Source organism: Necator americanus, chromosome V, assembly GCF_031761385.1.
Source record: "Necator americanus strain Aroian chromosome V, whole genome shotgun sequence".
NCBI lineage: Eukaryota > Metazoa > Nematoda > Chromadorea > Rhabditida > Ancylostomatidae > Necator > Necator americanus.
Genome location: NC_087375.1, coordinates 1,375,836 through 1,400,661, shown reverse-complemented (window position 1 = coordinate 1,400,661; position 24,826 = coordinate 1,375,836). Strand labels below are relative to the sequence as shown.

At 36.4% G+C, this 24,826-nt stretch overlaps 3 protein-coding genes across 4 annotated transcripts in view; 2 read left to right on the top strand and 1 right to left on the bottom strand.

Annotated features, from left to right (window-relative positions):
* The window catches only part of RB195_012642 (uncharacterized protein), a gene marked incomplete at both ends in the record, with an annotated part of 29,618 nt that extends 22,816 nt beyond the window's left edge, over positions 1–6,802 (bottom strand). Inside the window, 4 exons of one of the 2 annotated variants that reach the window (XM_064202105.1) lie at positions 568–698; positions 1,339–1,407; positions 2,595–2,797; positions 6,724–6,802. In XM_064202105.1, coding sequence (XP_064057985.1) covers positions 568–698; positions 1,339–1,407; positions 2,595–2,797; positions 6,724–6,802 — 482 coding nt within the window. Of the gene's footprint in view, positions 1–567; positions 699–1,338; positions 1,408–2,594; positions 2,798–4,077; positions 4,106–6,723 lie in introns of those variants that run through there. The other variant, XM_064202104.1, reaches the window with a different exon arrangement.
* A 4,600-nt stretch (positions 6,803–11,402) lies between these two features.
* RB195_012641 (uncharacterized protein) lies at positions 11,403–15,488 on the top strand (the record flags this gene model as incomplete). Its single annotated transcript, XM_064202103.1, has 7 exons — positions 11,403–11,555; positions 11,641–11,761; positions 14,456–14,589; positions 14,650–14,752; positions 14,813–15,069; positions 15,135–15,254; positions 15,393–15,488. 7 exons carry the CDS (start codon positions 11,403–11,405, stop codon positions 15,486–15,488), a joined length of 984 nt encoding a protein of 327 aa, XP_064057984.1.
* A 4,901-nt stretch (positions 15,489–20,389) lies between these two features.
* On the top strand, positions 20,390–24,774 carry RB195_012640 (uncharacterized protein; the record flags this gene model as incomplete). The annotated part of the gene is made up of 6 exons (XM_064202102.1): positions 20,390–20,506; positions 22,245–22,331; positions 22,420–22,528; positions 22,668–22,750; positions 23,259–23,364; positions 24,617–24,774. 6 exons carry the CDS (start codon positions 20,390–20,392, stop codon positions 24,772–24,774), a joined length of 660 nt encoding a protein of 219 aa, XP_064057983.1.
* Positions 24,775–24,826: the final 52 nt, after the last annotated feature.

Here is a 24,826-nt window from a genome sequence, read left to right as displayed (position 1 = left end):
GGAGTCAAGGTGATCCAGGTGAACATAAACGATGTATTCACTATTCGCCAAGATTACGTCCTACATATGAATAGAGTCTAAATTTAAGATTGGAAAATGATTGTATAAATACTCTACTTCGTAAATTTCCTTTTGTCTTTGTTCTAATACTTCTGATGATATTTATTGATGGGTGACGTATAGCTGTGTCAAACGATATGAAGTGCGGACAGTTGCGTAAGCGGCTGCGCTCGAAGCGGCGCGATGGAGCGCAGCGGTTGGGATCGTGTAAGGATCCTCGCTACCGCCACCCATCTCTGCAGTGTGCCACGGTCCCAGCTAGATTCCACGCGCTGTCCGCGCTCCACCGCACCGCTTCGAGCGCAGCCGCTTACGCAACTCTCCGTGCTTCACGTCGTTTTCACAAGACATTAGACTTTTACGACTAACTTCTACTATGAGGCAAACAGATAGCTCTGGGTTCATATCGAACCTTTTGTGATTTCTACCTACGAAGTGGTTAGGGTTTATCAAATACCCATCGCTTAAGCTTTCATGATACATATTAACATCAGGATGAACTCGTACCTGTTATCTGATCTCATGATTCTTCTCATCTCCTTCATATCTCCCCTATTAATTGCTCGCATAAGTAGTCGAGTATTGGTGATGAAACTGACATATTCGGGTGACTTTGTTGAGGCGAAAAACGGATTTTCCTGAAATCACCGAACTTTGGAAGTTTTTTTGAACACATTGGAACAGATTCGACAAGGCAAGTCAGTTTTACTGTTTTATATTCTGGGTTCTACCAAAAACTTGGATAAACGAAAAGTTTATGTTGGGTTTTTCTACCAGTACGTTCAGTATTTCAAGTCCATTTTTTAAATAAATAAAAATCGATCGCACACACTAACAGACCCTTCTCGAAAATCAATTTCAGCTAATAAAGCAACTATTCAAAAAAAAAGATGATATTTAATGATTTCGCAACACGACAATACACGCCCTCATTTAATAAATTAGACGAAAAATAATCACTTAGGATTTCGGCTGGGATATTCTTCAAATTCCCCTTGTTTTGTTGTTTTTGTTTTGTTTTATCCATTTTTGTTTTCTTCCTCGAACATATGAATATATGAAGAAAGAATTTGGTGATGGAGAGTGAACGGAGCCAGACTCTTTTTTTTTTCAGAACCAGCGGATTTTTTCAAATACGGAATTGAACAACGACAGCAGAACGGACATGGATGGAGAAAACTAGTAACAGGTTCAAGGAAACATGAAAGTGACGAAGTGCTCGGTTTTATTTTGCATGCATTATTTTTTCAAATGTGGAGTTTTCATCTCATGGCTGACCTTGTACTGTTTAATTCCTTGTCGAGGAGTGAGACGATCATTCCCCTTTTTCGATGATGATGGAGCTTTCTGAAATATTGAATTCTTTTATAACTGAACATAGAACGGTAGGCCTCAAAAATCAGAAGTCATTGGAGTGAAATAAAAGAAAAATAAAAAATAAAAAATAAAAATAAAAATAAAGATAAAATATTAATATTTACAAAAAATGGGGATCGAAATCGTCTATTATCGTACAATTGAGCAATTTAATTAAAACTCCAGAGAAATAGTAGTTAACCTCGTTTGATACCTGAGGAATGGTCGTAAGTACGTAGCTATCGATGCTATTTGATTATATTACAACTAAGTACTGTGTTAACAATTATTATTAATTAAAGTATGTTTTTTTAACTACTCAGTAACGAATGGAAAATATTTTTCCGGTGCAAGGGTATTTTATTTCTCGGACCTGGTTGACTTCAATTCTTCAATGTCAACAATGAAATTTGTTGACTTTAGGAGAAAACGCAATACAATCTGGTGCTCAATGCTTTTGGGAAGTTAAGGTGATAATACAAGCTTCTAGAACTCTTTAAAAAATTTCGAGGATAAGGGAAACAGTTGATCAATTCATTCAGGATTCCTGTACATTGTCCTGTGTATAGATTCCTTATATGTACAATGGTTTTATCACTACACTTTTGTCTATGAAGTAATAAAAGCACATAAATATGCACATATATAATATAAAAATTAAAAAAAATCCAAAAAAAAAATAAAAAATAAAAATATAGGGTACTAAAAATAAAGGATAAGAGATAAAGCGTCTAGCGTTAATCAATTCGCTTGGGACCAGCCATCTCCTTCACTTCAACTCAGAGTCGTTTGAGGTTTACGAACGTGTATCTGGCCCCGACAATGACTTCCGGGGTCTAGCCGATGTGTCAAGTCAGTGTTTTTATCCTCCCAGACAAGTGTGGTACCAATTTATCGACCCCGGAGGGATGAAAGGCTTAGCGAGCGCTAGGGCGGTTTCGAACCCGGCAAAACCATAAAACATAGTGTTGGCAGTTGTGCAAAATTTTGAGATATAAGAGAAATGAGTGATCTTTTGAAACATTTGATAAACAACAATAAATCAGCAAACAACAATTAGTAATAAGCATGTGAAAATATCGGAAAATATAGAGTTAGAAATATCTTAAATGTAGATTTTCCGTCAATTTACGAAAAAAAACCTGAGACTAGAAAGCTCACAATCAAGAAGGACTGACCTTCTTCTGTAATTTAATTTCCTGACGTCCTTTTATCGTTTTTGTTTTGACGGTTTTCCCTTTCTTCTCGATCACCACCACCTCCGCTTTTCCTTTGCGTCGAATTCCTTTGGTCCGTTTTTTTGATGTTCCTTTTCTGACAAAGTCTGGAGCAACATGGATGACGGTTGGTTTTCGAATTCTTGTTGAGTGTCGTGGTTGAGCTGTAATCGGTATCTGGTAGGAAGTAGTAAATCCACAAAATAGGAGTACACACAGATCTAGATCATTTTTTTCATCCAAAAGTTTCTGCAAGTCATTCTCTAGAAAAATAAATAGGAAAACTCCATAATTATAAAGAGTGCCGAAAAATAATATCATTTCAACTGCCTAATTAAAATAAATCAGAATCATTTCTTCTGAACTTGGTAAACCCAGCATTTACGGACATTTAGCACCACTAAAAACATCAAAAAAAAAACAAACAAAAAAATGGAATACGATGACTTTGATGACGTTTTGTAAATATATTAATCACAAATATTTGCGATTCGCTGATAGTGTTCGGATATAAAATCTAAATAAATAAATGTAATATAATGGGGACAGATATATAATGATATATATATAATGATAAATAAATGTAATACAATAATAAATGTAATAAATAAATATAATATGAACTTTGCGATTAACCTAAGACTTCACAGCCCTTCAATAATGTTTCTAGTCTGCTCAGTACTAAAAGATTTCTTTATTCCGCTCTACAAGCAATGGAATCCTCAGGGACGTTTTCAGCCAGCCAAATTTCTTATTTCAATAAATGAACTTATAACACGCAAATATTCGTCACTTCTCGGATTCAGGAGGAAAAAAGCTAGTGAGAAGGGAACTTTTATCGACGCTTCAAGTGAAAAATAAAAGATTCTGGATAGATTCTTTGTAGAAATTGAGCGCAGAGAAAAAGATGAAATAGTAATTAGTAGGCGGAAATTTTTACTTTTTTTATTTTCAGTATGTACTTCCCTCTTCCTTATTTTTAGTCCCTGATATTTTTTTAACACCGCGGGAATGTGAACCGTCTCTTCATTATCGAACAAGTAAGAAGTTAAGCGAATCCAATCAAAAAATACGGAAATTTTCAAGGAATTCGTCCAATCCAGTGCCATTCTGAGTTGTCAGGCCATACACAAGTGTGATCAACTACTAAAAATGAAGATAGAAAAATTTTAGCCATTTAGTCATTCCTTTTTAGTCGGCCGGAGATTTGGTGCAAAATTTCGAGAATAATCACTCATTTTTCGTGAGGTTTCAATGGAAAAATGTTATTAAGTCAAGAAAATTTCTCCCCGACGAAAAAAAAAAAAACGGATGAGGAGAGCTTTTCTGATACAGTCGTGTGATTACCGGGACAAGACTATTCTGGAGAAGATTTAGTAAAAAAGAAAGTTTAGTAAAAAAAAAGTTCATAATAGTGGAGCTGCTGCAGAAAATTAAAGGTCACCTATCAACGAAAACAGTCGTTTGTGCATCTTTCATAGCCACACGAGCATTTTCCCGAAAATTTTCCACCCAACATTGAACTATCGAATCATTGCATAAATGAAACATAAAACAATAGTAATAAATTAATAATAAATAAAGTGATAGTGATAATAAATTCACACTTTTCTATTAGGAACTAACTAAATAAATAACTTAAATAAATTAATAAATAATAATAACTTAAATAATTTAAATAAAATAAATTAAGTAAATTGAAGCGGTTCAGCCATCAAAACATTCCTTAAGAAAATAAATTCCTGAAAGCCATCGTGGTAGAAGAGAGCTATGAATCATCCTTTGCCAGGATTTATACAAAATTGGCTGTACGTCAAACTCTAGCAGAGGAATTTTCAGGATATAATCCAGCAGAGGAAAATAAGTCACAGTAAAAACTTGACCATAAAAACCGCATCGAAATTCGTAGGCGTTCAAGTTCGACAATAGGAACAATAGGAGCGGCCAGCGCCGTGACTCTTTTATTTGATAGGAAAATGGAGAGAAATCCGGGAAGTAGGATGAGTGATCTCGGGATAATGTCGAGGAAAAATAATATAAATATAATATAATATAATGTGAAAATAATTGTAATGTGAAATATAATATAATAATAAAAAAAACAATTAATCTGAAAAACGACTTGATAACGAGAAGGGAAAATGAACGTATGAACATTAGAAAGAATGGAGAGCGGCTCAATAAGAAACGTATTCCAATGACTGTTTTTGCTTGATTTACTAATTTCGTTTATTTACTACTATTTACTATTATTACTACTAAAAATAAATAAATAATAAATTAAAATTCCATGAAAAAATTATTTACTAGAAATGCGGTTATTTACTGCTTAATTTATTAACTAATAATAATCTCCAGGAAAAAAGTGCGAGTTGATGAGGAGAGAAAGCAAAAATGTCGCTGCTGCTGTGAACATTACTTCAATTTCCAAATATTCCAAGCAACCGCACCTATGAGGGAAAAAAATTCCATGGCTTAGATGAAAAATATTAGATGTCCGCTACCTTTCACATTTTCGTTGGATCTGTGCGACAGAAAACGAAAGTCACAGCGCCTAGAACTACCATAAACACGTACAGAAGCAGTTATTCCGCTTTCAATTCCGCTGAAAAATTGAAAAATTCATGGAAAAATTTATTGTGTAGATCTGGAGGTTGGAAACCACATTTTATCTAGTGGTAGCAGCCGAGTAATCCTTCTACAAGCACTTAAGAGAAGCAAACGAGACGAATCGAAATGCGTGACACCCGTGAGGTTCGTCCGAGTTTCTGCTAGTCTGGACGAGTTACCATGTGATAACTGAAGGAGTTCCGGTGTTATGATTATTCAGAAGAAATGAAACCTCACTAGTTCATGTAAATTACGAGGTTTGACCAGTTTTCGAGCGTTCCGCCATGTGATGAGGAAGGAAAAAAAAGGGGTGCGGCAGCGAACGAAAACCCCTTCATGTCTTCCGCCACATTACGCGCGCGGCACGGTCGAAACCGAATGAAAACGAGCTCGGGAAATCGGAGGACTGGATTTCTGGAGGAAAGAAAGCAGATTTGACTCAATTTCCGCTCCGCCACCGTTTTATTTTGGGGAAATTTCCCGTGACAATAATGAATAATGTGGTCAGCGTAACCCTATAAACTTTCCTCCACTTAAGGATATCATACTCTGACAAATGCGTCCTCAAGTGAAGTTTGGATTTTCCGGAATATCAATCCATTTGAATTTGTTTCGTATTGAAATTTCTGTTTGAAAAGAATAGCGTGATAGTCAGGGATTGAGGAAAGTCGAGTTATTTCTGTAGCAGAAATGAAATCTTTTTCCTGTGGGAATCTTTTTTTTTTTGTGGGAATGTGAGAGAATCGTTTTCAGGATGGTTTTTTTCACAACTACACGCTTGACCCTCCAAAGTATTTATTCTCGATTCTTTTCTCGATTCTCGGGCTTTTATTCTCGATTTTGAAGGGCTCGATGGTTCCAATTTCATTCTTTTTTCCTTCCGAATCCGGAAATCCATCCATTTACGAGTACGCAGCTTGCGATCCGCTACGGTGGCATGGATACTTTTTGTTTTTAAATCATTCAAGCGTTCAAACTACCGAATTTTCGAGTTTCTCTTCGAATAACCCAAGTTAGAAAATCGCGAAGAGTTCGAAATATTCGTATATTCGCACGAATTCATTCGTAAAGCGCTGTAATCGTCCTCGATCGGAAATGACTCCAGATCTTGCTCGATTTTTCATTGTACTTATTCTAAATGCTACTTCTAAAGCTATTCTCGGTTAAAAAGCCTAAATAGCTAAAAAGTGAATTCTCAAGCCTTGAGTTAATCCTTGAATCTTTGGAAGAAATACAGAAGCAACCGATTTAGACTTGTTTTTCTTCCTGAAGTGTTTCTAGAAAGTTTTTTTTCTAACGCGCTTGATGTTCTCTGTTCGTTCTGAAGTAGAAATAGGGTGGATCTGCAACGGATGTTCTACTGTTTGCTCTTCTACAGGCAGCACTCAATAGAAAATATATTATGGGTGAAGGTTACGGGGGGAAAAGAGGTGATGAGGAGAAGAGTTACGGCTGCGGGCAAGCAAGAACTTCGACCAACCTGATGTCGTCGGCTGCTCCTCTTTGCTTCGTTTTTTCGCCTGTTCAGCTTTTCTCAACGTTGCCTTCGTTCTTGCCATCACTGTAATAATTATCCTAGGGTAGAGACCAAGAAAATATAGTGGAAAAAATTAAAAAGAGAGAAATTTTGAAACGGGAAAACGTTTGCCAAAATGTGGTGCGACACGGGGAGAGTTCGAGCAAGACCGATAGAGTTCGGGAAGAGAACGCTACGGCGGCGGAGGCGCAGCGTTGCCCTATGCACTGAGTCAGACAGCCAGGCAAGCACTGGCCTCGGATCACCGCCTCGGAACCTCAGATAGCGTTTTCCATGGTTCTACGGGATTTTCCAGCGACTCTTTATTTCCTTTTCCATGGAAAAAGTGGAAAATTGCGAAAATTATTCTCTGAAAAAAAAGATGTTGAAGAGTGAAGAGCGGCGGTCGAGACTATCTGCTGCATTATCTCGCGCTGACGACGGGGGGAAAATCGCCGCCACGTGGTTTCGTTTCAGAGAGGAGGCGGAGGAAAAGGAGGAAGAGGAGGAAGAGGAAAAGGAATATATAGGAATTGAGAATATATAGAAAAGATGTGTCCATGCATCCAGAATTCTTTAGAACTTTGATTCGCACTGTCCCTAGACCTATTCTTAGCTAGTAGTAACTAGTAGGAGTCCCATACATCTTTTTTTTTTCGTTTTCAATGATGGGACCCTATTAGGATAACACATACATTAATCCTTAGTGAAGAATCCACTTGTCCAAATGTTCATTTAAGTGGACGGATGTCACGGAAACGATATTCATACCACAGAAACTTATAATTTACATTTCATACTAAATATACTATTTGAAATATTAAACGATTTCTGGATGAACTCTGCCAGTCCAGATCGATTCTCAGAATCTCAAAAATCCATTATAACTGCTTTTTAGGAAGCGGATGGAGCTCTCGTAGGAACAACACCTCCAATAAAGTCACTTGGAGTTCCTGTTACACATCACTATCCGGTTTTTCTGCTCACTCAACTACAGTTAGGTAGTTCTGGAAGTTTCCCTACGCTTTTTTTTGAAACAATTCAACCCTTTAATTTTTTAATAAGACGAGAAATTTCTTAAATAATCATTGTAGGATATCTAAATAGCTAAGGATCTTCATACATCGAGCGTATAAATAACTGATTCTGCTGCTCCAGAACTGAAGAGACACAGTGAATTGAAAAAAGAAATTGACCTTATTTTTAGGTGCCTTCAGATCTCTGGAAGATTTTCCCCGCAGTAGGTTTTTGAAAGGCCTGGATAAATAATAATCAAAAAGGATCGTGTCAAGACTTTATCCTGGGTTGGATGGTCTCTACACCCCAGTTCTTCCAATATTCGACGAACAACTGAAGAAACGTGGATATGAATGATCACGGAGGAGTACGAAGTTTTTTTCGCTGCAATTAGAAAGATTATGCTCCCGAAAATCCATATAAATTTAAGGTTCTAGAATCTTGTAGCACCTACTTTGTCATAGAATTGCTAAGCCAATCCTTTAAAAAAATTAGGACTTTTAGGAAAATAGAGAGAAGGATAAATTAATGTCTATGATAATCTCTGTCCAGTGGAATGACCGATGTAGTCATTGGTGCATGTTTTCAAAATTCTTGAGGATGGTTCAACCACAAAAGGGCTGAGAAAGGGACCTCATGAGGAGATTTCTTAGCTTCTGTAGTCAATCCAGCACACAAAAGGATAAAACAGCTCACTTTTGTCGTATAAAACTTAGGGAAAATTGTAGTGTGCTCTATTCTTTCTTGTTTCTCTTCTATGGCACACCTGTGAGTGTTTTCGAATAAATAAATAAATAAATAAATAAAATCAGGGACAGATAAAGCAAAGGATTGATATGGCAATAGTCATAAGTTGCTGAAAAAGTGTCCTTCCGTCCCTGCTGAATCGAATAAAACCTTAGCAAATACGGGCCAAAAAAAGAGTATAGAAGGATGGAAGAAGGACCGACAGTCCATTCTGTTGTCTGAAGCTGACATTAAATAAAAGTTTCATATAAATTAAAGAAGTTTCTATCTAATATAAGTAGTTTGTCGCTTTGTTTCTGGATCAGTGAACTAATTATCGGTCAAAATCAACTAGTCTTAACTAAAGATAACACAAGAGAACAAAAAAGAATTTGCCGCAGTATCATCAGAAGGACTATTCTTGACTCCTTGGATTACTCTCTTTATTATATTCAACTCCTATCCAGAAAGCAAAGAAAACCAGTTACAATAGTCAAAATTATAAGTAAAAAGAAAAAGAAAAGGATCGGAGAAAGAAGAAAAGAAAGGAAGAAAAGAATTAAAAAGAAAAAGATGTAAAATGCTTCACTTCCGGCACGAGTATGTACCTTGAAATAATGTTGCCCATTTGCTTCTAAATTTGCCAACAAAAGAATTTTTAACAAGGAACTCTCCTACTTTCCTTTCCGGGAACTGCGTTGCTACGGACAACGCGACAGCTGAACCAGAAAAAAGAACAGCACAATGCCGACTATATCTAATGCAAATATTCCATCATGTATATTTGAAGCGGAAAAAGCAGTCATAGTCGTATCCGAAGCGGCTACCACGAAACCCCACTTTGGGTTGGGTGTGGATTTTTTTCTTCTCGGAACAAAAATGTCGAGCAATAAAAGCAACTCGTTTTTTCCTTCGCTTTGAGGTTGGCACCGTGTCGACCGTCATTTCAAGGGCACACGACGACGACGACGACGCGACTCAACTGGAGATAGTTATCCTCACGCAACTTTACCGCACTCCGTGTAGCGCATCAAAAATCGCTGCCACAGAAAAAGAAAAACGCGTAGATGGCAGAGATGGCTCATTATAAAAACTAGGGAATTACGGATCAGTAGTAACTATTTAAGGATATGCAAATTTTAAACATAAGTAGTTTTTAACTGCAACTCTTTACTTTGGATCTTTATTTTGAACAAAGTTTGTAATAATAAACAATTACTTATCTTGTTTCACTCACATTTTACAAACATTATTTTTAATATGAATTTGATATATATCAGTTAATTATATATCAGTTAATATGAATTTTGCTATTATAGTTAGACGAAGACAGATCTTCGAAGATAAACAAGGCTTAACCAGAAAGTTCTGGAGGCGCAGTTAAGGATAAGAGATGAAGTACTGGTGGTAGTTAACCAGACTGGGATGCGCAATCGCGTTCACTTCATATCAGAATCGTTTGAGGTTCATGAAAGCGTAACTACCCTGTACAATGACCGGGACTAGCTGATGAATCAAGTCAGTGCTTTTATTTTAATTTTTTAAATATTTTTTCTCGGGATGAAAGGCTTGGTTTGCGTTGAAGAGGTTTCGATCCAACGATCGTTCTATCACAGCGGAACCTCTTACCGATTGCGCTATACTTGCCAGCACCAAGGTGTAGGTGAATCCCCACGGGGATTGAGCAACGACATGGTGCTGGCATGTACTGTCAAATTAAGGTAAAAACTGGAATCCATGTTTCATCCACGTTTTTTATTAGCTTTTTTAGATAAGAATCCTAATTCTTGTTGCTGCAATTGGCATGTGGTTTTCTGCAGCAAATTTTCACCACACATTTCCTGAAGCTCAGGCAAGCGATAACTTAAAAACCGTTAAACTTGTATGTTTGCAAGCATTGGCGATTTTTTTTTAAGTCGAAATTTTAGCTCTACCCCACATTTGTTTCGAATGCATTGTAACAATACTTATATTGATACAAAAATAGTTTTTTTTTTCGGATTTATTTTTTCTAGACGTCTTAACACAAAGTGCTGAAGCATATTTTTTTATTCACTATTTACTATTTACTGGTGGATGTGCAATCTTTGTCACCTCTTTTTACTGCAAGTAAATGGATTCTGGTTTAGCTTTCTTTCATCCACTATATTATATAATTATATTCCATATTTTGTAATATTTATAGTGCTTACTTATTTGTTTTTTATATTTTGTAGTGAATTCTATTTTATATGACTTAGGCAGGAACTTTCTTGCTATCCTTATGGACTATCGACCCAACTGAAAAAAATGAGGGTCTCTCAAATTTAAAGCTTAGTACTCCTGTGGATTGGATGTGGAACAAACAGGAAGTACCCTGGGATTTTCAGTTTTAGAGTAAAACATAAGTTGTTAGGTTTTTAAGCACTCCTTATTTGGTTAAATTTAAAATTTTGACGTGTATAGTTCACTTCATGATTCGAGACATATATATCCTACATATCAAAACCCTTCCCTACCTATATCCTTGGGTAGGAAATAATTGTGTACGGATTCGACACGAACACGAAAATATGTTCTTCTATCTTTCCCTTCATCTCCATATCCGTCTTCTTCTCGGATACGGTCAAGGACCTTAATCATTAATCGGAGAAGTGTATAGGTGCACCATCACCGTCTGTTCGCAATATTTGTATACAGTTCATTTGTATTCCTGTCAGATTCAGATTTCTTTTGTACAAGCACCTTCTTTTCACCTTATGTGAAGTGATTCTTTTTCCTTCTGCCAAATTTCTCAGAACTTATAACTCCTTTTAGAAAATCTTCAAATTATTTAACTTGTTATGGGAAACTGCTCGGGATCTGTATTTTATTATTTATTGTTTATTTCATATTATTTACCTGTGTTTCAGTTCCACCAAATGGTTGCAAACTACGCGGTTCGCCATTTTGGCATCGTTGTATGTGTGCTCTCCGTAGTTTCGACGATCACACTTCTTCTCACCGTGGTAAACATCTGGCAACGAGCCAACACCTTTAAGGGAAATGCTATGGGACGAAGTCAATCATTCGCGGTAAGCCTCGGCAGCCGTCAAAATCTCTTCAGCATCTGTATTTTATAATTTATAATTTATTATTAAGTATTGATTTTATTTTAAGAAAAAATCACAAATAATCTGGGCAGAAATGAGTGAAATGAATCGAGTTGTTCGAGTTCCGAGAGACTATGGAGTGTCAGCGACGGAAGAACTAAAAAAAGGAATCTTGCACAAATGTAGTCGTGAGTTTCACCTCATGTGTCATCCAAAAACTCTTCCGGAAGTTAAAATTATTGCTTAAATATTATTAAACGAAGAATAAGTGTAACATTTTCTATCCTTCTATCTTCGACTTCAACAACGCTTCCGGGATCAGATGATTTTTTCGTCCCCTATTCATTTATTCATTTCGATGATCATGGGAAATCATCAGTGGTTTTTTTTTTCAAACATTACCGTACCTCAAATGTTATCAATAATAGTCGCACGTGAACATGTCGAAAATTTTGCTAATTAGCACATAAATTAAATAAATAAAACATTAAATTAAAAATAAAATAAAACTGAAACAAAATTAGTACATAAATTTTTCTGGCAGGAAGTGCTAGTGTTGTAAATTACCTTTGCCACAACAGATTTCTCATAACCCTTTTCATTTTATTGTTTTTTCTTTTCAAAACAAAGCTTTATTTTACAAACTCTCCTAAAATTTACTCTCAGATATACTGGAATTTATCCGGGCTGGTGGGGATGAGCATAGGAACTTTTTCCTGTCATATTACTACATATTCAATACTTATTTTTTTATTTTATGATCATTTTGCTTAGTTTCAGCAAGAGAAAAAAATTTACTCTGTGCCTTAAAAAAACACAAAACAATCTTTTTCAAATTATTGTTGTCTTTTCTGGCACTGTAGCCCCAATTTGAGGATTACCTAAAAAAAACTACAGCGTGAATAAGATCGTACGACAAAAAAAACAAGATCCTTCTTAAAATTTTTACACCACATTTCAAACAATCTGGTCATTTATCTTATTTTCATTAATGTTACAATAGTCACGAAGCAAAAGTGGTGTTGTGCTTCTGGCCACCACATAACAATAACAAATAATAATGATAAAATATAAATATAAATATAAATAAATAATAGACAAATAAATAATGCCTTGAATAACATTCACGAGCAAGTTTTACAATTTTCTAGCTCTAGTCTAAGGATCGCTTCTGAGAAAAAAAATCAAGAAACCATGAAAAATAGTTGGGATCTTATGAACAGAAACTTTTATAGCTCCATAGAAAAGTTTTCGAAGATGAAGTGGATTTCTTTGTTTAAAGAAGAGCGTCTTGTGGATTTCTAACTCTTACGGATTGTCCGTTCATGGTAGTATACTGACCATTTTCACCAAAATGAAATTACACTTAAAGTCAACCAGTGCAAAAAAAAAACTTGATAAATAAATAATAATCAATAATGTAATCTGTCCGATAGACATATTCAATTGAAGCTCTATCTGTTTTTGGTGCATATAATTTCAAGAATACACTCTATTTTTGCCCCCCTCCCCATCCCAAAAAAAAAACAAATAAAAAAACCTCAAATCAATGATGAAGATGATGAGAGTAAGTGGTATGTGCAGCCGTTTTCCTCCCTTCTCTTTGGGACACTTGGTTAAGATTGATTGGTTCTCACTTTTACTTAATCTTCACTTAATCTTCCTACTTCTTATCTTTCCGTCTTTTCGCATCTTCGACTAAAACCTCTATTATTACGATCCATGAACGCAGAGTGTTCTTTGAGCTTGATATCAAAAAGTAAACACAGTGCCTTCATGGCTGCGTTAGGCGAAATCGTTCTGCCTGCGAATGACTAACAAGGAAGGAGAAGAATTGAAAATTATCCTGAAAGGGTCCGATTGTGACCGTGGTTTCATTGGTGTATTTGTAATAGATTTCCTTCGCGGAAAATCTATGTCTCTTGCGTACGTGCATTTTTCGGAAATTTCGACGTGGATTTTTCGGAAATGAAAATAAATGCCTGGTGTTCTGGAAAATTTGAAAATTTCACTGATGTATTCTCTGTAGTAATAGCTAGTCTTCACTACATGGTCTGAACGTATTTGCAATGAAAACAGAAAAATAAATAAGTAAATAAATATATGATTTCATGTTCTCAAGATCACAAAAGTAGGCACAATTTTGGCAAACAACGCAACAATTTACACCCAGGAAAGGGACGAAATGAAGGCGGACTGATGATAAAATAACCTGGCTCATAGGAATTTTTGTACGAGTTCGAGTTATGGAACCACCCAGTTTATGCTTTGCGCTTTATTTTTTTTACTCCACCACTGCAATTACGATGTAAAGAGTTGCCTAGTCGGGTGAAATGAAGCCATTTAAACACTTGAGGTTTTTTTTTGGAGGAATTAAAACTTTTTTCTGGAGGAAAGGAAATTAAGGGCGCAATTACATTTTCAACGTGTTCTTTTAGACTAAGTCAAGCGTCCTATTTTTTACTACAGAGATCCTAACATTGAAAGGTTTCCTAGCACTTCCCTCAGGTTTAGTTTTCAGGAATAATCTGAAGAAAGTAATCCTATCTCGCAGTTTACCCATGTCAACCTTATCTAGCAACTCATACAACCCGAGTCGACTATTTTTGATCCGTTTTCGTCTTGTTCACCACATCGCCTTGCGATACTTAGCTTTGTGTATTCTAGTGTGTAGGAAGAATCCAGTCGCACACCGTTGGCTGTATAACTTCCTCATTCGCGTCTTGTTTATTAGTCCAGGATGTGAAGATAGGTGTAATGATAATAATGTTGCCGTTTTTCACGAATGAACATTCAAGAAAGAGAAAAAAAAACGTGAAGGACAAAAAATAACATAATCTGAACCCCTCCTCTACCTTTGAATCACATTTCTGCCCATTAAGAATGTACACGCCTGCATTGCCCCGCCGGACAGGCCGGTAAGGAAGGAGGACCTGGTTTGGACGGCGATCCAGGGGCACCTGGAAAGCCTGGTATACCGGGCATGGACGGTGAGGATATCGAGCTCAATGCACAGGTCAGAGAAATGTATCTGTCGTTGATCTCAAATCAATAAATGAAAATTTGTCTCTGTAAGGTTGAAATGCCGTGCACAATTTGTCCAGCAGGACCGCCCGGTCCACGAGGTGCACAAGGAGAACGAGGATTGAGTGGTAGAGCGGGCAGTAAAGGAACATCAGGTGACAACACTTCACGTACAGAGATCCCTGGAGCGTCCTCACTCCCAATTCACGTTTCAGGCACTCCTGGTGAACCTGGAACGGCTGGATTTCCTGGAACCCCTGGATACATTGGTCATCGTGGTGCACATGGTGACAACGGAATTCGTGGTCCGCCAGGCGAAAATGCAATAGCAGGTGAAGGAATAAAAGGACCTCTAGGTGTACCTGGTTCACAGGGAGCAAAGGGACCACCGGGAACTCCTGGTCGTCCATCGAACGTCCGAGGAGCACCGGGGCGAACCGGATCCAGAGGTGGAATTGGAGCGACAGGAAAGGTGGCTATTTTTATTTTTGCTTGAAATTTACTCACCAAAATATACCATAACATTTTTTTGTGTAGTACGGACCATATGGTGAACGCGGTAGTGCTGGACCTCCAGGAGAACCTGGAATGCCATCCACCTACTGTCCTTCGGATTGTGGTGTCAACACGATCATTTCCATGATCGGAGAACTCGAGGTTTTTTTAAGATTTTAATTATTCGAATGAATTTTGATGAGTTTAGGCCATTTTAGATTTTAATTATTATTATTATTATCTTTTTTTAGATTCTAATTATTCTAATGAATTTTGATGAGTACATGCTTCAAGTTTCAGCCTCAACCTCCATCCGTCGGCTATGATCAGCAGTCACCAGAGCCGACTCATGAGTCTTTCGATGAAATGTCATACCGTAATTTCTATAAGGAATAGAAATCAGGGGATTTCAGGACTCTTCATTCGCTGTTGTGATGTGAATTTCTGGAATAAAGTAGAATTACGTTTTGGATGTGATGATAAATGTTAAAAAGCTAGGAATGGTTAAATTAACTCGTAATTATCCTGGCTACAAAGCCGTTCTACTAGCCGAATCAGAAAGACAACTACTAGAATGACAGCCCGGAGAAAATTACCCTACTTACCCAGAGAACATGGAATAATTATATGGCATTGAGCCTCGAACATTGTTCACTCCACGCGGCCGATACCTTCCCGCACTTTTCTCGCGTTTTTTTTTTTTTGAATTTTCAACTCTTTCATTTAATTTCCAGAAAAAATCTCATTCTAGAAGTATTTTGAAAACTTTACAAATGTTACTCGTTGCACTTTGCATCTTTTAAACTTGGTCTATCTTTCAAACTTTTAAACTGAAATTTCTGAAACTATACTCTGGATTTTCCAGAAACAAACTATTGAGTGACCGAAGGATTTATTCTAGGAATGAATAATATAATAAATAGGCGAAAACGCTGAGAAACGTTAGCTGTTAATCCTAATATCAATACCAATCCTGGCCATAGTTCAAACAAATCAATAAAAAACATAATAAATAATTGGTAACAGTGAAGAATAGACCAAATTATACTACATACAGCGCCAGAAATTATGTGGCAAGGACGAATAAACAAAAAATAAACGAATAAACAAATACAGTGATGAAAAGACAGAAAAAAGAATAAATAGAGTAGGGATCGCTCCCGTGAACGATTCCGGGCTAAGTAGTTTAGTGTTCAAAACTACTCTAAAAAATTTTTTTAAAAAAATTAAAAATTAAAGATTAAAAAACTAAAAATCAATTGCTTTTTTAATAATTATAATATAATATAATAAAAACGAATAAATAATGAATAATAAATACTAATAAATATGAATTTAATAGTAATAATATGAGTTGTTTCTGAACGGTGAAGAGTCCAAGCAACAACAAAATGGTTTTTGAGGGGTGTGTTCCGAAATAGGAGTGCGTAGGACCACAATAAATCGAGTCTCATATGTGGATCGATGTGTTACACGAGGAGAACAGCTTCTTTTTTCTTGTTGCTGCCAAAAGCAATCCGTTCAGAAGTACACAAACGCCTAGAAGTTACCGAATGCCTATTGTTAAGTTGAATGTCAAAGCCGCTTTTACCTACCTCCATCGAAATTTCCCGCCGGAGCGGTCAAATTACATCTGACTGGCCTGAAATTCGAAATTTCACCAATTTGGTTTAACCGCAATGAGTCACCATAAGCCTCATGAAAGGTGCGTTGTAAATTTCTGATAAAATTTTCATCTTTCTAAAATTCAAATATAAATTGATTGATTTGTATGCGACATATTCACTGTCTGGAATACAATTAAGTTATTCGACGGAAGTAGATTTCCCGGAAAAATTTTTTCTATTCTCCTCAACATTTTTCCACCTACGACACCAACAAACGAACCTACAACATAAACAACAACATGCGTTTTTGGCATTCTACTAAATTTTTTTCTTATGTACGTGATGTATTCTACTCATTTCCACTTTAATTTTTTCAATTCATTTTCTTTTACATTACATTTACATTTCGTTTCATTATTCATTTGTATTCCTTATAACAAGCACCGGCAAAAACACTTCCCTCTGGTATGGCAAGAATGTCAAATACTGGATTAACGTAGCCCATATTCAACTGGTTCCTTAAAGGTATCACCCCATGAAATCTGGGCTGGTACGGGTTTCAGGTGGGTTATTCCTATACGGGGTAATGTCTTTAAGTGGTGTGTTCTTCTAATGTTCCCTTAGGCTGAAGGAGAATTGCTTCCATTTTTCAAAAAAAAAAGTGCAGTGCGAAATATTTCCTCCTGCGTGCTCTGAAGCGGAAAAATAGGACCGTGGAGGGCGAATATACCAGCTTAGTTCACCAGATGACCATCTTCGGTGTTCTTGCACCCTCCAGCGTTGTTCGAAACTCGTTCCTTCGCCTCGTATTCGTCATCTCTTGTCGGAATCCAGAGTAATATACATCACATCTTTGTAAACGAGTAATTATTCCAATGGGTCGCAAAGACGAATCATTTATTATGTGGGTCCGTTAATTTTTCAAAACATCATGTAAGCCCTCTGTGAGGGTTGAGTGACTTTTTAGACGTGGGCACGATGTTTCGTAATGTTTTCGCTGCGTAGAAAGAAGAAGAAAAAGAGAGAAAAAAAAAAGAAAAATTGTCGAATCGAACAAATAAATATGAAAGTTTTGATCCGTAAATTGGGTCGTAGATTCCGTTATAGTTTCCAGAGTGCTGCCCACCCTGCTCGCATCTTTTTTCAAATTTCTTTTTCCTTAATGGTCGTTCTTCAGGTTCATAAAATATTTTTAATACATTTGTGACGAAGTCTCTATAGAAACCTTCAAACTGTATACCTCCGTGCTCTTCACGTCTCTCATCGCCATCTGACGCGCTATTTTCTACAACGAGTTCGATTGGAGCGCGCCAGCCTTGTGCACGCGCCGCATCTTCCGGGCCGTTTTTTACGGGAATTAGGAATAAATCGACAGAATCACCCCCTCTCCATAATCTACTATCCCTTATACTCCACCTGAAATCCGTACCACCTCAGATTCGTGGGGTGATGCCTTCAGGACATGAACGGATGGGGCAGTAGAAGAAATATGATGTCTAGGTGGTGTGATAGAGCACGAGCTATATTCTAACGGTGCATGGACAAGGGCCAGCCGGTACTTACATCAAACCTCTATGACTTCCGACATTACGTGGATATTTTCCACTGAAACATCGACGGAATCCAGGTTGTGGTACGAAATTGAGCGACCCAGTAAGAATCTCCCAAAGACACGCACCTTAGCAGCCTGACAGCTCATTTAGTGAACATTTTCATGCAAATCTGGCTACTGATCGACTATAGTCGGAGAAAAACCAGGAACGGCTCATTTTTGTAATATGGAACGAAAGGGATACATTTTCGCATGGGATTTCCTTACAAAGAAGGTCAAATAAGCTCATTCACTATCAATACCGTTTCCATATGCTTGTTCACTCAATGTGCTAGAATCTTCTGAGCAGAAGCAGTGCAGAAATCCTGACATTTCCCCTCCCTCCCTTCCGAGGTTATTTCTTCTATCACTCAAATAGGATTAAATAGTAGTTCGATTAATAGGATCGAACTCCAGATCGAATTTTAATCTCGTTAGAAACACGCTATGCTTTAAGATCTCGTTGAACAATTCCGGCTATGATTTACAAACATTTAGGCGATCAATCGATCGGAATTCTGAGATGATCCAGAACGTCACAGACAATGTGGTGAATATACTCGGACGTGAGTTAGAATTAGAAATTTTTACTTTTAAAAAGTAGGACTATTTGTCTACCATTTTAGAGAAATGTAAAGTTCTAAATAAATAAATAAAAACTTAATTAAATAAATTGAACAATTTTGAAAAATTTAAAATAAATAAAATTGGCATTTTATGCAATTCGTTCGTTTCAGCACCACAATTATTTTGTGTCAATCCTCTGTCTGTCTCTGCCCAACTTTATTCCATCGGTTTAATTTGGACTATATGGATATAATAAATATATAATAAATACAATAAAACAACGCTGGATGAATCTTAAAAAAAGAGAGATTAATCATATATTTGTCTGGACAATGTCGGAAAAGGTCGAACACCTAACACCAGCGACACATAATATTTTTTTAAAGGCATCACCCCACGAATCTGGAATGGTACGGATTTCAAGTGGAGAGTTCCTATACGGGGTCATAGATTATGGAAGAGGGTGATTCCGTCCATTTCTTTCTAAATACCGTAAAAAAAACGGCCTGGAAAATTCGACTCAGAGCTGGCGCGCTCCAATCGAACTCCTTGTGGAAAATAGCGCGCCGGAACGCCAGAAGCCGTATCTTTCGGGCCGTTTTTTACGGCAATTAGCAAGAAATGAACGAAATCACTCCGTTCTCCTTAATCCACAATCCCGTATACGAATACTCCACCTGAAATCCGTACCACCTCAGATTCGTGAAGTTCCCGTTAAGGAGAATTTGAAGGGTTTTAACTTTGCGGCTCTTTGTTTATGTCCTGAAATCTATTGAGAAGAGCTGCGAAATTTAAGAATTGTTTAAAATAATTTTATTTTAAATGCTCACGAATTCGGCTCTTTGCGGGTGTAAAAAGGGAAAATCTTCTTTTTTTCGACCTCAAACAGCAAGTCTGAGTCCATTCAAATCCTCAATAAAGAATGAGGATCAGAGGATGAAGTGCTTGGTGACAGTGTGTTCCAAAGGACTTGAATAACATCCAGTATCTAACCTGTTATCCTTTTAAAATCCATGAAATGCTCTCTGAAAAGTCAACTAAAGTTAAGTTTGTTTACACTTTAGCAATTTTACGATTTTACAATGCAATTTGGTTATTTCAAAGTTAGAAAAAGTGCAAATATTATAAGCTTATGAAGCAGCTTTTAAGCAAACCGTTTTTATTCCAACGTACATAGCAGTGAAGTGTGCAGAGGTCGCAAAAAAAAATTACTAACAATCTCGGAATGCTGGTTGTTGAGGCGTGAATGGAGTCGTACGGCGTTAGTTGGTGGACGAAAACCTAAGCAGGCGTCGATAATTGCCGGCTTCCACTACTTTCCCAACCATTAAATCTCCATTATTTCTCCATATCAATAATGCATTTCTATTCATTCCTCCTCAAAATACTTTGTGATTCGGTGTGGTGCAGCAATGCTGTCGCTTCAAAGTAACGTTTTTTTTTCTTTATTTATTTAGATTTCATATCGTTATTACTTCGAAAAAAATTCTATTTCCTCTGAGAGAGCTGAGAAGAATATTCAGAATACTGGCATGTCTACAAAAGTGAAAGATTTAGCGGACAAAGTTCGTGGATGGAAACTTGTCCAAAAAACTCTTCCACGAATCATCGAATATGGAAGAAGCGAAGGGATTCTGCAAGTGTCGGCGGTGAGTTCGATCAAAATACGTTTGTTGTTGTTGTTTATTTCTTCATTAGAGTTCATCTCTTCTCCAAAATGAGATATGTTAAATCGAGTACTGAAAATAATAGTGAATATAAAAAAATATGAGAACTCAACCAGAGGTATTGTTGGCCTCATCTTCCTTGATATTAAATCTGGTAATGAAAATGAAGACCTAATGAGAATTAGGAAAATTTTGAGTAATGATTTCTATTTCTATTTCTATTTCTATTTCTATTTCTATTTCTATTTCTATTTCTTATTCTTCCTTCTCTCTTCTTCACACCAACACAGAAATAATATAAAAGATAAACAATTCCCCCGTTGTTGCAGTTGAATGACCAATCAACCCATCACAAAATATGCTAAAGTGGCCAACTTTGCTATATAAAACTTGAGCGAAATTCGAGTGACCCCTTTTCTTTCTTATTTTCGTTTTATGACACAGTTACGGACGTTTTCGAATGAATAAATGAGCAAATTCTCAAATGCAAACAGCGAAACAAACAATATCATCATTAATTTTGTTTACCTTGGCAAATAGCATAATTGTCTTTGAAAACATATAATTTGTTATTATTATTCTTATTAACACATTATTATTCTTTCAATTTTTTAATTAAATACCTCTTTAAGTAATTTTAATAAACATATCGGTGAGTATTCACTAACTGATCATCTAGAAGCATTACTATTTACTTACTTAGGTTTTACTTTAAATGTAAATGAAGATTTATGCAACTTTGAAACTTGCAGACTCTAAAATGACTTTTGAAATCTCGGAAGGGGAAAAAATTCCAGGATTCACTAACGATTTCACCGATGTTCAACTGGAGTGGTCAGGAACTCCCTACAATAGTTTTCTTGCTTTGTTTAGTCATCTTCTGTCATCTTTCCCAATTCTAATGTGCCTGTCAAGAAGAAAATCCTAAAGGTGGCAATCCTTCCTCTGCAAAGAGAAAATTTCCCACCTTACGAGAAATTCTATCTTAACTAATCTATGTGCTTGGGAGGCAGCAATAAAATTACAACACAAACATATTGACCTTAGGTTTTTCCTGGAATTGCTCCGCATTCGTGATAACTTCAGAAAAAAATAAATGTCGTTTTTAGATTGATCGTATTTATTATCGTATTTATTGCTTAAAATATTACCGTAGCTTGAAAGTAAAATATAAGATATTATTGCCGCATTTGCAACGCTAGGTTGACTACGGTTACGGATTCCTCCTGGTCATATTTCTATCCGTTTTATTACACCAACCACCGAGATTTCCTCAAGTTTGAGATGTGATCGTTTACGTTCCACTGACTATGTGGTCTATGAGCTTCTCAGCTGACAAACTGAAGTTTAATTTATTCATGAAATTCAGGTCCAGGACCTTGCTCAGGTTTATTTTGATGAGCTATTCTGAAACACCATAATCTACGGTGCAAAAATGAGCGTCGAACCAAAAATAACTTCTTTGACACTCGAAATGTTCGATTTTCAATTACTCTCGGCATAGTAGGATGTCGTATTGGTTTTTATGAACTCTTAGTGTTAAGTAATAAAATTGAAAATAAATTAAGAACATCAAATGCAACTCATAAGAAATCAATACGACTTCTCTGACACTGTTTTCAGTACAATAATTTCGCGTTTCTGTTTTTTTTTTACATTGAAGTGGAGGTTCAAAAATTCCCAGACTTTCTGAGCAACTCCCAAAAAAAAAAATTTCCAGCCAAGCAATGCATTCAACATCACCGGCATAGTTTTAGCCGCTCAGGAAGAAGCGCACACACAAAAAGAGACGAAGACCGGCGATAAGGTGAATTTTTCAGCTGCAGCAGCAATATGCTCATCAATTATTTGCAAAATATCTCATTTTTTCTTTTTTTTAACCAAATGTTCGTCAGGTGAATCTTCCAACGAATGATTTGACGATGATGCATGAGGCAATTCCTTTCCTACCAGTTCCAGTCGCTCTACTTTGTTTATTTTTAAATGTTGTTATCCCGGGAACAGGTGAAATAAATATATATTTGGGTTTTTTTTACATATTTTCTTTTTATGCATTTTATGAATTTCTATGTAATTTCTTTTTTTTTTTTGGTTGCTTGTACGAATTTACTGTTATGGAGCTCAATTGCTGAAAGCGATTAAGGTACGATACTTTCTGGAATATCGGCTCTATGCATGGGTCAACCGCGTGTAAATCTGAAAGAAGGACGTAAGCTAGTCACTCTGGTACGATCCCTCTCCGTTCTTTTGCTTATTCTGTAGTTCGGATAGATTTTTGCCTGCTCTGCTACTATTTCCCATTAAATTATTTATTTATTATTATGTTCTATTATTTATTTATTATTTTATTTATGTGCTTGTGTATGTATTAATTATTTTATTTATTATTGCGTTCTTATTCTTCATTTGTGGACTCTTCTCCTACTGAGGGCGCTTCTGAACTTCCCTCTATCGTAGGGCTGTTTCTACTCCTCAATCTAACATTTGCACGATTCATAATCTATCCAAGGTCAAAAGTTTTACCCCACTCTCTTAGCCACAAAAAATATTCAATTTCGCTGTCATTAATAAGTAATTTTTTTTTCTAGGACATAATTTTTCCTCAATTTTTTACGGACAGATTTTTTTAAAATGGAAAATGCTTTGTCTCAGCTTTTTAGACCACCTCTGCGTGTCGTAGAACCCGCATCCGGCCTTATTCCCCTTTCCGTAAGCAATAAATGATTTTGTTTAGGTAGTGAATCTGCTTGTTGGTGTGAGCCAATTCTTTACAATAACGTTCCTCTTCGTTGGATGGTTCTGGAGCATCGCATGGGGCGGGCTTTTGATAATTCATTCAAGTATGTGTTTTGCTAGATGAAAGTTTTACTTTCCTGGAGAAAATTTCCGGAAGGATTCCTCTGCTTAAAAAAAAAACAAAAAAAAACACCTTTAAAAAAACAAAATATAGGCGACACTTGCCAAATATTTACGAAATCTCCTTTTCAAAACCTAGATTCCAGTACATTAGGTTCAAAACTATGAGGATTTTTTTGTGGATAGAAAAAAAAAACGGAAAAATTCCTATACTTTCCTTATGTGCCATTAAAGATAAGTGGCACTTGATGTCCCCTACGTTCATTGCATGAAATAATTATAACACTACATTTTGAAGCACTTTGTAGTTGATTTTGTTTCGCTATAGAAACCCCCAAAAAATTGTGCTTTGATTTTTGATTTTTTTTCCTTTTTTTTTCTTTTCCATGAGTAACTACCGTGACTACGGAAGAGAAACAAACAAATTTTATCCATGTTCCTAAAGAAAGTAGGTGAATCGACCGTTTACGCATGTATTATTTTCATGAAAATCAGAAAACTGAAACTAATAAATATTTTCCCGTTTCAACTTGTCTACTAGATCAAATAAAAAGATGCTTGCACAGTTTCTTGGACTCATGATTAGAGAGATCTTCTATTCCTGGATTTCACTCCTTTGTTGGATTTTTTCTTGCATTTTGGAATTCATGGAAAATAAGCCTCAAACTAGTACCACATAGGAAGTACAGCAGAATTATGTAGTTCCATTGAACCTTACCTCTGCCCGTGGCATCCAATCCACTTGTGAACTTCAGCCTCCGAAGCGAAGCGAAGAAATAAAACTTAAGGTAGGTAGGTATGAAAAGGTAAAAGGTAAATGGAAGTAAATAAAATACGATAAAAGGTTACGGTGAAAAACATCGATCATTTCTAAAACTCCTTTTTTTAGTTGTTTAAATTTTTGCTCACCGTCTAAGCTAACTTTTTTGTTTTATTACTCTTAATTAACCTAGAAAAAAGAGAAATTTTTAGAAATTTCGAGGTTTGGGGACAACCCAAGAAAATTCGGCAGCATCTGTGTTTCTTTATTGTGCCAACGAGATTTTGCTGAAATTTTATTTGTGGCCTGAAGACCTCAAAAGTTTTTCGAGGACCTCAAAAGTTTCACAGAAACCTCGTTGGGATAACAAGAAGACACAAAAAGAGTCCTCAACGCCGAGGTATCAGGAAGAGAGGACTTGCAGATTGATTAAATCGATTACCTATGCATGACGTCTGATCCTATATCGATTACAGTGCAATATCGTGAAGCGCTTCAACAACGTCGACAGGAAGCCGTAGCAACGGCTGCGATTGAAGCGCTCACTAAGGATTCGATCCTTCATCGAAGAGATGTGAAAACACTTGTGAAAACGCATAAACAACAAGCAAAGGACAAGAAAACCACTTCGTAGCGATAAAGCACACAAGGACACGAAAAAAAAAAACATGTTTGTAAATAGGAAC